The 16,708-nt window shown below is 30.8% G+C and overlaps 1 protein-coding gene across 1 annotated transcript in view; it reads left to right on the top strand.

Annotated features, from left to right (window-relative positions):
• LOC107715545 (target of rapamycin complex 2 subunit MAPKAP1-like) overlaps window positions 1-16,708 on the top strand; it is a 47,789-nt gene that overhangs the window by 21,510 nt on the left and 9,571 nt on the right. Inside the window, exons 7-10 of the mRNA XM_016521696.1 lie at window positions 2,185-2,294; window positions 12,814-12,921; window positions 13,107-13,247; window positions 16,066-16,203. Of these exons, the coding sequence (XP_016377182.1) occupies window positions 2,185-2,294; window positions 12,814-12,921; window positions 13,107-13,247; window positions 16,066-16,203 (497 nt within the window). The remainder of the gene's footprint in view (window positions 1-2,184; window positions 2,295-12,813; window positions 12,922-13,106; window positions 13,248-16,065; window positions 16,204-16,708) is intronic.

Here is a 16,708-nt window from a genome sequence, read left to right as displayed (position 1 = left end):
GCTCAGATGACATAATAAATTGGGGTTCAGATGATTTGCTTACTGAACCACAATTTATTATGTCTCTTAATGAGTCAAGAACTGTAAATATTAGAATGATTTCTGAAGGATCATGTGACACTTAAAACTGGTTCGATTAATCGTGCAGCCCTATCTGTATGTATGAATGGTGGAAATGCGGTTTTGTTCACTACACAAATACTGAAGCACGCGTGACGCTCGCGGTGATTTTCGGCCTCTGCGTCTCACTATATGACGGCATGAACACAAAAACTTAATCTCCAGAGCTGCTGTCACTGTGAGAGTCACTTCGCAAGAATTTTACCGTTTCATTTATGAAAACTAGCACCATCTTACTGTATACACACAGAAACTTCATGGCAACCTGTCAAAATAAAGATGACTCATTTGCTTACTGAACCACAATTTATTATGTCTCTTAATGAGTCAAGAACTATAAATATTAGAATGATTTCTGAAGGATCATGTGACACTTTAAACTGGAGTAATAGCTGCTGAAAATTCAACTTTGCATCACAGGAATAAAATATTTTAAAACACATTCAAATAGAAAACAGCTATTTTAAATTGGAATAATATTTCACAATGCATTTTTATAGTATATTTTATATGTTATAGACATAGTAGCATTTTGTTGGTGTTATTTTAGCAATGTTTTTTAATAGTTTTTTTAATTTAAATTTTAGTAAGTAGTTTTAGTAATTTTGTCTTTAGATTTTGTTAATTTTATTTCAGTTTTAGTATTAGTAATTTTAATACTTCAGCTGAATCATGGACTTGAATCAGTCAGATGAGTCATTTTCTCATTGAATCAGCTCAGTTGACTCATTCGCTTACTGAACCACAGGTTATTATGTCTCTTAAAGAGTTGAGAACTATTACAATTTCATTTTAATTAATCTAATTACTGAGTATTTGTTCAAAATCCAGTTGAAATCACTGGCTTACATATTATAATTTTAAGTGATAACTGTCATTGTTTATTATGATAAAATGTGATATTTTTAATAAAATCTTAATGAAACATAAGACATAGTTGCAATGTATTTTAGCATAATTAATATACTACTATTTTTGTAATTTTATATTTTAATTTAGCTAGTAACTAGTTTTAATGATTTTTAAAAATGTTTTTAGTTTTTATAAATTTTATTTCAGTTTTAGTATTAGTAATTTTAGTACTCCAGCTGTAACTTAACAAAAATTAGACATATAGTTGACGCACTGGGTTGTAGTTAACCCAGCATTTTTTAGAGTGTATAATGTTGAATTATATATTTTGGTTGGCCTGCAATGTTAATTTAGTATTATTTATATACCATTATAATATTTATTCATATTTTGTATTGGCCTTTTTGTTGTTGTTGTTAATCATTTTAGTTTTCATTTTAAATCTAGTTTACGTTTTGGCAATTTTATCTTTTTTTGTTATTTTTATTTGTTTTTAATATTTCTATTTAGCTTTCATTTATTTTTATTTCAGTTTTAGTAATTGTAATACTTCAACTTAATTCAGGTGGTTGTCAAGGCAACATTGAACTAATATTTATATTTCATTTTATTTTATATTTTTATATTATGTGTATATATTATATAAAATATATATTTTCTATATAATTTATATAATCTATTTTTATATTAAATTATATATTTATATTTGTAATAGTTATATTTTTATAATATATTTTATTTTTTTTCAATTAACATAAATGTTTTAGTTAAAAACACTGCTTAGTAGAAAATAACTATTTTTTTCTTTTATGGCATTAAATAAGATTTGGTCATTTGAGGTAATGATTCCATAATACAATGATATATTACAATAATAATGGTATGATTACAGTATCACTTGATGATATTTTTTTTGATTCTTTGCAGCCATAAGCACAGATCTTATCCAGTAGTTTTATTTAGTTTCCTCAGGTTTAACTGGGAAAACATTAAAATCCTATTACATTCATCATGAAGCTAATGATTTGATGCCTTATTAGTTCACATATTTGAATCGAATATGCTCATCCATTGGTTCAGACTCCAAGCACAATCCTGAGGTCTAAGGTCCTGATCTCAGTGTTGATGCTCTTTTAGACAGGAAGTTCACATCTAATGCAAACGTTAAAGATGTATTCATTATGACTGATGATTTGCCTTCCTCACGCACAGAAACGCCGCTCATGGTTTCTCCCTGATCCCAGTGGACAGCCAGAAAGTCACCATGAAGGATATTCTGCAGAAGGCCCTCAAAAAGAGGAAGGGCTCCCAGAAAGGATCAGGTGAGACATCTCAAAGATTCACGTCTCACTTAATGTGAACAGATGGATGTGTTTAATATTCAAACTCAGATTCCTAATCCTACACTCTAAAAAATGCTGGGTTAACTTTATATTATGTGTATATATTATATAAAATATATATTTTCTATATAATTTATATAATCTATTTTTATATTAAATTATATATTTATATTTGTAATAGTTATATTTTTATAATATATTTTATAGATTTAGTATCTAAAATATATACATATTTTCTATATAATTTACATAACATAATTTTATATTATCTGTATTATATTTTTTTATAGTTTTAGTTAACAATAACAACACTGGTGCTTTTGCATACATATTGGCATGATAAAATCTGGACTGGTTTTGGTGCAAGAAACCTTGACTAGTATATTATAAGTGCACTTACTGGGGAAAAAATAAAAGCTGGAAGAAGCATAGCAAATGGTGCCTGTGAATTGTCGGTCGAACTGGTTTTTGTTCGTGTAGTTTTCATCTTAGAAAGTAAGTGAAGCCGTCTGCTGTGATTTGGCCGATAAACGTGGCAATGTGCCGTCCTAATTTGTCATCGCCGAATGGGGCGGAATCTGATAAGGCCAGAGACTTTAATACAAAAAGTCACAGGTAACGGATTGCCCCTTTGACGGCCATGATGAGCCGGGGCAGCGCGAGATAAGAAGGGTGAGGAGAGGAGATTGAGCCGCAGACTGACTCGCAGACGGAGAAGTGCACATAAAGAATGGAAAGCAATGGTGCGGGAACAAAAGTATATTAGAGAGAAAATGGATGAAACACAGTGAAAATGATGGCGCGTGGAGAGCCACTGGAGCCTCATCTCTCCTGAATTTACCACACACTGAGGTCACAGCCTGCAGCGAGAGAGGTTCGCTTTAGTAAGGGCGCTGTCAGTTTAAAGAGGCTGTAGTCTTCGCTTCGGTCTTATGTGTATCCACACAGCCTCATCAGTATGGATCACATACTCCTTCATCAACACCGAACTGACTAGTGTGTAGCAGCAGTTCTCAACCTTTGTGAATCCAAGACCCCCTGTTTTCTAAAATTATTTAATTTTTAAAAAATATTTTTAAAATTCATTTTCTTTAATTTACTTAAATTTGAATTATATTAAAATATTATTTAAATTAGTTATAGTTGAAATAATAGTAAATATTTTTTATGTTTTAATTATTTTTGTTATACTGTATATTAATTGTTCAAATTATTATATTTTTAACACTTAATTGTTTTTATTCTTATAATAAATCATTTATTTTTCCAGAAATGTCTTTTCTAGTTTTTTTTTAATGTTTTTTAATGTTTAGTAAATGAATCATTTTATTATTTTTTATTAATTAATTATTTACATTATCATTTCATTATATTATGTTATATTAAATTACAACAATTGTTTTTAATGTTTAATTTATATTAATTTTAATTATATACATTTCAGTTAAATTAAAATAGTTTAATAATGATAAATAATTTCCAGAATTCAAGAATTTTTTTATGTTTTTAATGCTTAGTTAATTTTTTATTGCATTTTTAATTATTAAAATATTTGAATTATTATAATTATTTTAATGGCAAATTAATTATATTATATTATATTATATTATATTATATTATATTATATTATATTATATTATATTCAAATTAATTGATTTATATTATATTATATTATATTATATTATATTATATTATATTATATTATATTATATTATATTTCCAGAATTCAGTTTCTACCTGATAAAACATTTTAGAACTTGACATAGCTAGAAAAATAGAAAAAGTATACTCAAGATAGAAATTCCTATATATTTAAAAAAAAAAAATTTTTTTTAAGATTTTATTATTTTCTATGACTTTTCCAAATCTAGAAATCACACTTTTAAAATTTTTCTCATATATGGTTTTGTCATTGTTTTGGCTTTTGTCATATTTTCAATTTTTTTAAATGTTTTTAAAAATTATATATTTAAGCAATTTAAGCCATCTTGCGAAGTTCTTTTGTTTGATTTGTAGATGCTATTTTATAGTCTCCTTAACATGCTCTTTTAGAGTTGTCAAGTCTCGAAATTTCAATGACTTTCCTCACATGACAACAACATGTGCTATTTTAGTACAGCTAATCTGTCTGTAGTCATTTTAAAGATAATCCATCACAATGACATTTGCCTTTCACTTTAAACAATTTAGCACTTTGAAATTCACAAATAGTCTAACGTGAGCCTGTTTTGAATGCTATTTTGGGTTGGAAACGCAATCTGATGGCATCTCTTTCTGCAAAAAAACCATACAAGTATTTGACAGCTTTTCTAGAAACAACAAAGATGGTGAGAATAAGAGAAAAAAAAATGCTCTGTCTCTGTGAGATCTGTGTTTCTTTGTCTTTTTAAAGGTATCAGAGGAATAGCCAACTCAGTCCTCTCGTCTGGCTCAGTCTTTGGGGCAAACAAACAAACCTAGTTTTTCTCTTTTTGGATTTGGGACATCTTAGAAATGCCTCAGTTAAAAAAAATTGAAATATCTGCTTGCCCTTAAAAGTACAACCACACTCGGTTATAATAGCATCTTTAGTTCCAGTGGTTTGAGAGTACTTGTGTTTGATGCACAGCCTCCTCAGAGACGGACTGATTTGACCGCAGCCCAGGAGAGCCCTCAGAGGGAATTTAATTAGAAATAAACCTAGAGAATTGCCCTGAGGGCAGTGAGCCATTGCCCTGTCCCAGCCCAGTATCCCATCTTGCAGGTGATTGTTTCTCTTTTAGTCCAAGATGGTGTCTCAGAAGGCACTTTGAGTGGATGTGATGGGTAGTTGGTCCAGAAGAGAAACGTTAGATGGTGCGGACCGCGCTCTCATCTGCATTTAGATGAGTATTGATTGTTTATTTACCCGCTGGAGACAAGAGACCGATCCAGTCCTCTGTCCACTCTCTTCTGCAGCAGCCGTTCACTGTTTGTGGTTGTGTTTTTCCATTATATATTAGTTTAATCCTTTTGGAACTGAACAAGGAACAGGAAACTAACGGAAACCTTTTTTTATTTTAAATAATCTGTTAAATTAAATATTTGATATTTGATGTGTGTGTGTAATATAACATTATCATTTAGTTTAATGTATTAGTTTTAGACAGTTTTTTTCTAAATATAATACTAATACAAAAAATGCAATGCATAAATTATAATATAAGTTAAAATGATAAAACTTAAAATATAATTACATTTTAGAAATTAAAATATAATGAACACTTATAAACAACATACATGTGTATGCACACATATTTTCATGTAAGTGAAAACAATTAAATGGTATATATTTATTTTTAATTCAAAATATGATTAAAATATAATTGCAGCTTATTAGCAGATTATATATTGTGCGTGTGTGTAATACATTATGAATTACATTTGTTTAATGTATTATTTTTAGAACGTTTTTAAATACAATACTAATAGTTAGAAAATAGTAAATACACAAATTATAATATAATTAAAATGATAATAGTAATTACAATATAAATTAAAATATAATTAGCCCTGGCCTTATAAACATTAATTAAACACACACACACACACACATATATATATATATATATATAATATTTCAATAAAATGTAAAAAATTAAATATAATTAAGCATAACAACGTAGGTGTTTTATATATGTATATACAGTGGTGTGAAAAAGTGTTGGCCCCCTTCCTGATTTCTTATTTTTTTGCATGTTTGTCACACTTTAATGTTTCAGATCATCAAACAAATTTAAATATTAGTAAAAGATAACACAAGTGAACATAACATGCAGTTTTTAAATGAAGGTTTTTATTATTAAAGGAAAACAAAATCCAAAACTACATGACCCTGTGTGAAGAAGTGTTTGCCCCCCTCTTAAAACTGCGGTTTATCACACCTGAGTTCAATTTCTCTAGCCACACCCAGGCCTGATTACTGCCACACCTGTTCGCAATCAAGAAATCTCTTAAATAGGAACTGCCTGACAAAGTGAAGTAGACGACGAGGGCGCTTGGTGACACTAGGGTGTGACTGGAGCAGAGATGGAAGGAAGTGACGTAGGATCAGGAAGTGAGCTGGACATAGAGGATGAATGTATTGGCGGGGAGAAAGGAGGTAAAAATGGAAATTGGAACATAGTAGAAAATCGGATATATATGTATGTATAAAATAATACATTTATTTTTGATTCAAAATATAAATTCAAAGTATAATTGCATATTAAAATCTAATTAAAGCATATTGACAGATTAAATATTATATATATTTAAATAATACATATTTATGTATTTATTATTAATTTAATTTTGTGTTTATTTAATGTTTATTAGTTTTAATTTAATTTTTTTTTAAGTTTAAATGTTTGTACTGATATTAAATAAAGTCTAATATTTTTGCTATAAAAAATGCTATTGCTTTGCTTAGCAGTTAAACTGAGCGAATATATAATGGTAGGACGTGTGGACACTAGAAAGGGTGCGCACTGTAAAATATGACTGGTTTTATGAGTGGCTCGGGGTTTGTAAAGCTCGGTGGGTCTGTTGGGGGAGATAAGCGCGATTGAATGCCTCCTATGAGCCTTATCAGGGTAAATGTTGGTGACATTTGGGAGGCGGCGATGGCTGCGGTTCGGAGTCCGTGTGCCTGTGTATGAACTACAGATGAGCTCAGACTGTGACTGTTATGCTTTATGAGCTTAGGGCGAATACATTGAGACATTATACAAAGATAAACGTTTTCAGCAGTTGCTGTATTTGTGGGTATTTAGTATTAGCTGTTTTATTTAGTACTTGACTTGATATTTTAATGACACACATGCACACAAAATGATTGGATTTGGAGCTCCACATGGTACGTCTGGCCTCCAGTTATTAAAGATTCATTATAAAACGGCTCTGAAATCTGATCACTGAAGTCTTTCATATATACACACACCTGTGACTGCACATCAGTTGAATTCTATATAAATTAATGACCATATATTATCATTGCCATATACATTACCGTTCAAAAGTTTGCGTGAGTACGATTTTTTATATAAAACGGCTCTGAAATCTGATCACTGAAGTCTTTCATATATACACACACCTGTGACTGCACATCAGTTGAATTCTATATAAATTAATGACCATATATTATCATTGCCATATACATTACCGTTCAAAAGTTTGCGTGAGTATGATTTTTTTATTTTTTTTTTAGAAGAAATTAATACTTTAATACAGCAAGGACGCCTTAAATTAATCAGAAGTGACAGTAAAAACATTTATAATGTCAAATAAATGCTGTTGTTTTCTATTCATCAAAGAATCCTGAAAAAACGTATCACAGTTTCCACAAAAATATTGAGTTGGCTGTTTTCAACATTGATAATAATCAGAAATTTTTCTTGAGCAGCAAATCAGTATATTAGAATGATTTCTGAAGATCATGTGACACTGAAACTGGAGTAATGATGCTGAAAATTCAGCTTTGATCACAGAAATAAATTACATTTTACAATATATTCACATAGAAGTCAATTATTTTAAATTGTAATAATTTTTCACAATATTACTGTTTTTACTGTACTTCAAATAAATCAAATAAATACATCCTTGAAAACATTAATAAAACACTGAAGACTGGAGTAATGATGCTGAAAATTCAGCTTTGCAATACTAATAGTTGGGAAAAAAGTTAATAAAATAAATTATAATATAATATATAATGTATGATTAAAATGAAAAAAGTAAATAGATTATATATAATATAATATAAATATAAATTAAAATCTAATTAACCCTTATAAACATTGATTAAACACACACACATACATATACACATATATAAATTATATATTTATTTAAAAAAAAAATCTATTTAAGTATATTAGCCATATATATATATATATTCAGAATATAAATGAAAAGTATAATTAATATTAAAATATAATTAAAGCATATTAACAGGGATTAAATGTTAAATTTAAAAAATGCCTATTTATTTATTTACTTATTGTTATTAATTTAATTTTGTTTATTTAATGCTTATTCATTTAGATTTTTTTAAAATAGCATTTAAATGCATGTACTGATATTTAAAAATTAGTCGAATAATTGAAAAAAATTGTATTGCTTTGATTTTCAGTTGAATTGAGCGAATATATAACGGTAGGACGTGTGGACACTAGAAAGCGTGCGCACTGTAAAATATGACTAGTTTTATGAGCGGCTCAGGGTTTGTGAAGCTCGGTGGGTCTGTTGGGGGAGATAAGCGCGATTGAATGCCTCCTATGAGCCTTATCAGGGTAAATGTTGGTGACATTTGGGAGGCGGCGATGGCTGCGGTTCGGAGTCCGTGTGCCTGTGTATGAACTACAGATGAGCTCAGACTGTGACTGTTATGCTTTATGAGCTTAGGGCGAATACATTGAGACATTATACAAAGATAAACGTTTTCAGCAGTTGCTGTATTTGTGGGTATTTAGTATTAGCTGTTTTATTTAGTACTTGACTTGATATTTTAATGACACACATGCACACAAAATGATTGGATTTGGAGCTCCACATGGTACGTCTGGCCTCCAGTTATTAAAGATTCATTATAAAACGGCTCTGAAATCTGATCACTGAAGTCTTTCATATATACACACACCTGTGACTGCACATCAGTTGAATTCTATATAAATTAATGACCATATATTATCATTGCCATATACATTACCGTTCAAAAGTTTGCGTGAGTACGATTTTTTATTTTTTTAGAAGAAATTAATACTTTAATACAGCAAGGACGCCTTAAATTAATCAGAAGTGACAGTAAAAACATTTATAATGTCAAATAAATGCTGTTGTTTTCTATTCATCAAAGAATCCTGAAAAAACGTATCACAGTTTCCACAAAAATATTGAGTTGGCTGTTTTCAACATTGATAATAATCAGAAATTTTTCTTGAGCAGCAAATCAGTATATTAGAATGATTTCTGAAGATCATGTGACACTGAAACTGGAGTAATGATGCTGAAAATTCAGCTTTGATCACAGAAATAAATTACATTTTACAATATATTCACATAGAAGTCAATTATTTTAAATTGTAATAATTTTTCACAATATTACTGTTTTTACTGTACTTCAAATAAATCAAATAAAAAAAAACATTTAAAAAACACTGAAGACTGGAGTAATGATGCTGAAAATTCAGCTTTGTATGTATTATTTACTTAAATAGTATTAGCATTAATAATTAATTAATTAATTAATTAATTTGTTTTTATTTTCAAATAGTTTAAAAAAAAAAGTTAAGTTATCGAGAACCGTGAAATTTTACTGGTATTGGTACCGACTACTGAAAAATTCAGCTTTGATCACAGAAATAAATTACATTTTACAATATATTCACATAGAAGTCAATTATTTTAAATTGTAATAATTTTTCACAATATTACTGTTTTTACTGTACTTCAAATAAATCAAATAAATACATCCTTGAAAACATTAATAAAACACTGAAGACTGGAGTAATGATGCTGAAAATTCAGCTTTGTATGTATTATTTACTTAAATATTATTAGCATTAATAATTAATTAATTTATTTGTTTTTATTTTCAAATAGTTAAAAAAAAAAAGTTCAGTTATCGAGAACCGTGAAATTTTACTGGTATTGGTACCGACTACTGAAATTTTGGTACGTGACAACACTATTGAACCTTTAATCGTTGCACCCTTAATCATTTGATTTTGGTAAAAAACTGTATTTTCTATCGCCCTACACCAACCATACACCTAAACCTACCCCTTACAGAAAACTACTGGCTAGGCGTAATGTTTTTTCTACTGTACAGACCGTATTTTCTATTGCCCTACACCTAAACCTACCCCTTACAGAAAACTACTGGCAATTTTTGAATTTCATAAAACTTTTTTTTGTACGTTTTTTTAAGCCTTTTGTTTTACGGGTACACAGGAAGTGTCCTCATAAACCATGTTTACGTTGTAGTACCCATGTCATTATACACATTTGTGTCATAAACCATATATACCAGTACACACACGCACACACACACACATTTTTATGTAAATAAAATAAACTAAAATTAGAAAACAAAATAAAAATGAAAATATAATTAAAGCTTGATAACAGATTAAATGTAATTAAATATAACAGATGAAATGTATGTTTGTTATTTATTTATTCATTTTTATTTATTGTTATTTAGCCTTAATAGTTTGATTTTCATTAGGAAATATGGTCTGGAATTTTAAGTCTTGAAAGTAATTTTATGGAATTTTTGAATTGGAAAATGTGTTGGAACTCTGACTGTAAATTATAATAATATTTCACAGTATTATTGTTTTTAATATATTTTTGATCAAATAAATGCAGTTAATGCACGGTATTTCCTTATTTCTGAATTATTTAGAAATACAACATGATTTAGACATTTATTTGCAGATCAACTCTAAATATGAAATATAATTTGATATGTGTCTTTTCAGTGAGAGGTGTGCTGTTACTTTACTAAGTGATCAGACTAACAGTTTTCACCTGACGCATGATAAAATGGATAAAAATAACCTCTTGGCTCATTGAGATCAGCGCAGGGTCGCAGGAAAGCTTGTAAAAGGGCAGATGGTGTGTTTCTGAATTAGTCACAGTTCATCTGTGTCACATTTTCTCCCATAGATTCAGAGAGACGCTCTCTCCTTCCATTCCTGCACGTCAGGCCCAGAACTGAAGTGTTGTATAGAATTGATACACTCGTTGACTTCGTTTGTGTTCTGCTTTATCTCGCATTGTGCTGGAGGCTGTCTTGAACATATTTCTTCCTCCGTAGAGGTTGTAAGCTTTCGGAGACTCTGGTGACATTTTGGAAAACCATGGTATTTGCAAAAGGGTAAATATTGCCCTTAGTGTTTGCCCTATTTAGATTGGCAGCTTCTCTGTATTGTTTTTTTCCCTTCTTTTCTGGCGAAACAAATGAGAGAAAGACTTGATCCTGCCTCTGGGCATTTTTTTCTTGCTTCTGAATAGAAATAAACAGCCATTTTTTAATTTTTTAATTTTTGTATAGCCGTCAATTGCCCCTGCAAGGCAATAGTTGTTGACTTATCTTCACAAACCTCTCCAAATGAGAGAGAGAGGTTTGTGAAGATCGGTCAGAGTTAATTGGTCTTTAGGTCTTAGATGGGTAGATACCGTCTGATTGGACAATAAAAAGTCAAATTAGATTGTTTGCACTGAGCAATATTAATCATGCCAGATTATAAAAAGCTGTAAATCCCAGCACATTATCTCTAACAGATGGTTTTTGAACTGCTCTGCTCAGCCTGAAGTCATTTATGATGGCTACCTTCTCTCATGACAGTATAAAACTCTTCAAAGGTTCAGAGTACATATTAGGTCAGTATAGTAGAGATGATTAATGTTATGAGAAAGAAAGAAAAAACAACACTACTGTTGGAAAATCATGGGTCTGTAAGATCTTGTAGTATTTTTGAAAAAAGTCTCTTCTGCTCACCAAGGCTGCATTTATTTGATCGAAAATACAGTAAAAACATGAATATTGTGAAATATCACAGTTTATAATAACTAAAATATGATGATAAGCTGAATTTTCAGCATCATTCCTCCAGTCTCCGGTGTCACATGATCTTCAGAAATCATTCTGATATGCTGATTTGCTGCTCAAGAAACATTTCTGATTATTATCCATGTTGAAAACAGTTGTGCTGCTTCATATTTTTTGTGGAAACAGTAATACGTTTTTTTAGATTCTTTGATGAATAGAAAGTTCAAAAGAACAGCATTTATTTAAAATGGAAATGATTTGTAACATTATAAATATTATTACTGTCACTTTTGATCAATTTAATGCATCTTAGCTGAATAAAAGTATTCATTTCTTTAAAAATGAAACTGACCCTATACTTTTGAATGGTAATGTAGATATATTTATAAGTTATTATTGGTTATGCTGTCATGTAAACAAGAGTTTATTTGATTCAGTAAACTTAATAAAAGATTCAAAATTATTAAAATAACCGGTTCATAGGAGTCATTTGTTTGTGGACCCAACTAGATCGAAAGATATGTTGTCAATGTATTGTATTTTTATCCGTATTGTTTATTTATTTGTATGTAACATTAAGCATGTTTTTAGAATCAAAATAATGATTCTTGCAATCGTTTCTCATTAGAATGTCAAACTCTTAGGGCTCTTATAGGTGTGATTTGTTTAGAGAATTTACATAATTTGATTGATAAAATACACATAGCAAACATGCATAAAGTTGTATGTGTGGTTTATTCATGTGTCTGCAACAAGTAAACACTTTAATGGTTTAATGGCATGAACACATGATCTTTGAATATTATTATGCTTGTAATGATCTTTGAGCTCGACCAGTGCAGTGAAATGCATTTTGTAGATCATGTGCAACCACAGTCAAATAAACCGAATTCATAACAGCTCAAATAAAATGCTAAGAGTTTGTGTGATTTGTTTCAGGCCCCATGTATCGACTGGAGAAGCAAACCGAACCGAATGTGGCGGTGGATTTGGACAGTACGCTGGAGAGCCAGGGAACCATGGAGTTCTGCTTGGTCCGAGAAAACAGTGAGTTTTGAAGACATTTCTGATGCTCCTGCCGTTGCAGCACATGATCTATGAACGTTTCACATTCATGGAAGAGTTTTTCCTTTTATTTAGATTGAATTAACAGCAACATTAAATATAAAGTGCACAGATGCACACGTAACGCACACATCTGCTTCTTCATCCCGTCCCGACTTCATCTGCAGGTTCTCGAGGCGAGGAGAGCTCAGAGGAGGACCCGCCTATAGACATCACTACGGTACAGGACATGTTGAGCAGCCACCACTACAAGTCCTTCAAGATCAGCATGATCCACAAGCTCCGCTTCACCACAGACGTGCAGCTAGGTACTGTTTCTAAATCACCATATTTTACATTGATGAAATATCTGGCTCTACTTCTGCCAAAACACAGACCAACATCCAGATCCGAGTTCTCTTCAGATTCAGAGGGACAGAACAGAGTACTTTACTGTAGTGTTAGTAGTATGAAATAGTATAATACAGCATATAATAATAGTATGTAATTGTATAGTATTATTGTATACAGTAATAACAAATAATAAAATTACGTATAAATGCAAATAGAAAAACTATAAAATGTTAACGTGTCATTCTAAAAAATTCCTTCAATCATACATAGTAAATATTATTTTATTATTATATAGTATTAACAAAATATAGCTTAGTATTACATATGAATTACTATATATATATGCTGATTTGCTGCTCAAGAAACATTTCTGATTATTATCCATGTTGAAAACAGTTGTGCTGCTTCATATTTTTTGTGGAAACAGTAATACGTTTTTTTTAAGATTCTTTGATGAATAGAGTTCAAAAGAACAGCATTTATTTAAAATGGAAATGATTTGTAACATTATAAATATTATTACTGTCACTTTTGATCAATTTAATGCATCTTAGCTGAATAAAAGTATTCATTTCTTTAAAAATGAAACTGACCCTATACTTTTGAATGGTAATGTAGATATATTTATAAGTTATTATTGGTTATGCTGTCATGTAAACAAGAGTTTATTTGATTCAGTAAACTTAATAAAAGATTCAAAATTATTAAAATAACCGGTTCATAGGAGTCATTTGTTTGTGGACCCAACTAGATCGAAAGATATGTTGTCAATGTATTGTATTTTTATCCGTATTGTTTATTTATTTGTATGTAACATTAAGCATGTTTTTAGAATCAAAATAATGATTCTTGCAATCGTTTCTCATTAGAATGTCAAACTCTTAGGGCTCTTATAGGTGTGATTTGTTTAGAGAATTTACATAATTTGATTGATAAAATACACATAGCAAACATGCATAAAGTTGTATGTGTGGTTTATTCATGTGTCTGCAACAAGTAAACACTTTAATGGTTTAATGGCATGAACACATGATCTTTGAATATTATTATGCTTGTAATGATCTTTGAGCTCGACCAGTGCAGTGAAATGCATTTTGTAGATCATGTGCAACCACAGTCAAATAAACCGAATTCATAACAGCTCAAATAAAATGCTAAGAGTTTGTGTGATTTGTTTCAGGCCCCATGTATCGACTGGAGAAGCAAACCGAACCGAATGTGGCGGTGGATTTGGACAGTACGCTGGAGAGCCAGGGAACCATGGAGTTCTGCTTGGTCCGAGAAAACAGTGAGTTTTGAAGACATTTCTGATGCTCCTGCCGTTGCAGCACATGATCTATGAACGTTTCACATTCATGGAAGAGTTTTTCCTTTTATTTAGATTGAATTAACAGCAACATTAAATATAAAGTGCACAGATGCACACGTAACGCACACATCTGCTTCTTCATCCCGTCCCGACTTCATCTGCAGGTTCTCGAGGCGAGGAGAGCTCAGAGGAGGACCCGCCTATAGACATACTATATAGTATTAACATAATACTATAATGTAGTATAATATATAAAGTACTATGCTATAATTGTTATATAGTTTTTATATTAGAACATGGAAGATTGTATTTATTTTTATTTATTATTTATATTTATTTATATAATATAATAATATATTAATATATACATATGTGTGTATTATAGTTATATTTTAGCTTATATTATACTATTATAATATAGAAAATGATATTATTATTTATATATTTTACATAAATAATATAACTAAGACTTATAAATAAACTTATATATAAAGAGAGAGAGAGACTTGAGAAAGTCTCTCCAGTTCTTCCTTGCTTCTCCTGACTTCTCAGTTTCTCCACCTCTCAAAGCGCGTGACTCAACTCATGAACAAAAGTTTGGCAGATGGTCTTCAGATCAAACACAGTCCTATTTTGTGAAAACACACACAAAAAAAAATATAGACATCACTACGGTACAGGACATGTTGAGCAGCCACCACTACAAGTCCTTCAAGATCAGCATGATCCACAAGCTCCGCTTCACCACAGACGTGCAGCTAGGTACTGTTTCTAAATCACCATATTTTACATTGATGAAATATCTGGCTCTACTTCTGCCAAAACACAGACCAACATCCAGATCCGAGTTCTCTTCAGATTCAGAGGGACAGAACAGAGTACTTTACTGTAGTGTTAGTAGTATGAAATAGTATAATACAGCATATAATAATAGTATGTAATTGTATAGTATTATTGTATACAGTAATAACAAATAATAAAATTACGTATAAATGCAAATAGAAAAACTATAAAATGTTAACGTGTCATTCTAAAAAATTCCTTCAATCATACATAGTAAATATTATTTTACAGGCGCAGGAAGCCTGTGTGAGCCAGGGAATCTCTTTAGGAATTTCACTGTGATTGACAGGCTGAAATTTTTTTCTGAAACACTGATGTTTGCATGCTATTTTTTTTTAAGTCATGTGAACGATTGACAGCTGTCACATCCATTATGGATGTACTGTGTGTGTGTGTGTGTGTGCTTCTGAGATTGACCTGTAATAATAATCCAGACCTCTCTCTCTCACAGCGTTTCCTACAGAATCAGTGTCAGTCTGGGTTGGTTCTCCTTTCATATTTAAATAACAGGGAAATAAACCCACACACCTGTTAATCTTTAAAACCTGGGCGTCGTTTTTATGTAAACTCTTTTGATAAAAACAGACAGTTGAAATGTATCTATAAGTGATTTTTAAGATAAAACCACCTCACTTTTCCAGGAATTTCTGGTGAAAAGGTCGAGATCGATCCTGTCACCAATCAGAAGACAAGCACAAAGTTCTGGATCCGACAGAAGCCAATCTCCATCGACTCGGATCTGCTGTGTGCCTGTGACCTGGTGGAGGAGAAGAGTCCAAGTCAGTTCTGCTCGTAGTTTTGTGAAATATGCATAATCTTTAATTATTTATATACATTACCGTTAAAAAGTTTTGGGGTCAGTGTTTTTGAAAGAGTCTCTTCTGCTCACCAAGGCTGTATTTATTTGATCAAAAATACAGTAAAAATTAATATTGCTTTTTGAATATATCTTACAGGGTTCCCATGGGTCCTTAAAAAGTCTTAAATTTAGTGGTATCAAATTTAAGGCCATAAAACGTCTTAAATTGTTCAAGAAAGTCTTTATTATGATTTCAGAAGGTATTACATTTGGGGACTGAAAGACCAGAATTGCGATATGGCTTAATGTGACGATTAAACTTCAAAAGGCTATGATTTCGTTAAATAAACATGAGCGCTGCATGTTTCAGAGTCCGGTGCTGCCTGCTTTGTTTACTTCCGTTACCGGGGAAACTGGGGTTCTATTTGTGCCGTTCCAAAAGCGCCTCCTGCTGGTAGAGAATGAATGTGCATTTTCAATAAGCC

This window comes from Sinocyclocheilus rhinocerous, unplaced genomic scaffold (genome assembly GCF_001515625.1).
Source record: "Sinocyclocheilus rhinocerous isolate Xijiao unplaced genomic scaffold, SAMN03320098_v1.1 scaffold2765, whole genome shotgun sequence".
Classification (NCBI taxonomy): Eukaryota; Metazoa; Chordata; class Actinopteri; order Cypriniformes; family Cyprinidae; genus Sinocyclocheilus; species Sinocyclocheilus rhinocerous.
This window is presented reverse-complemented; position numbering and strand designations above follow the sequence as displayed.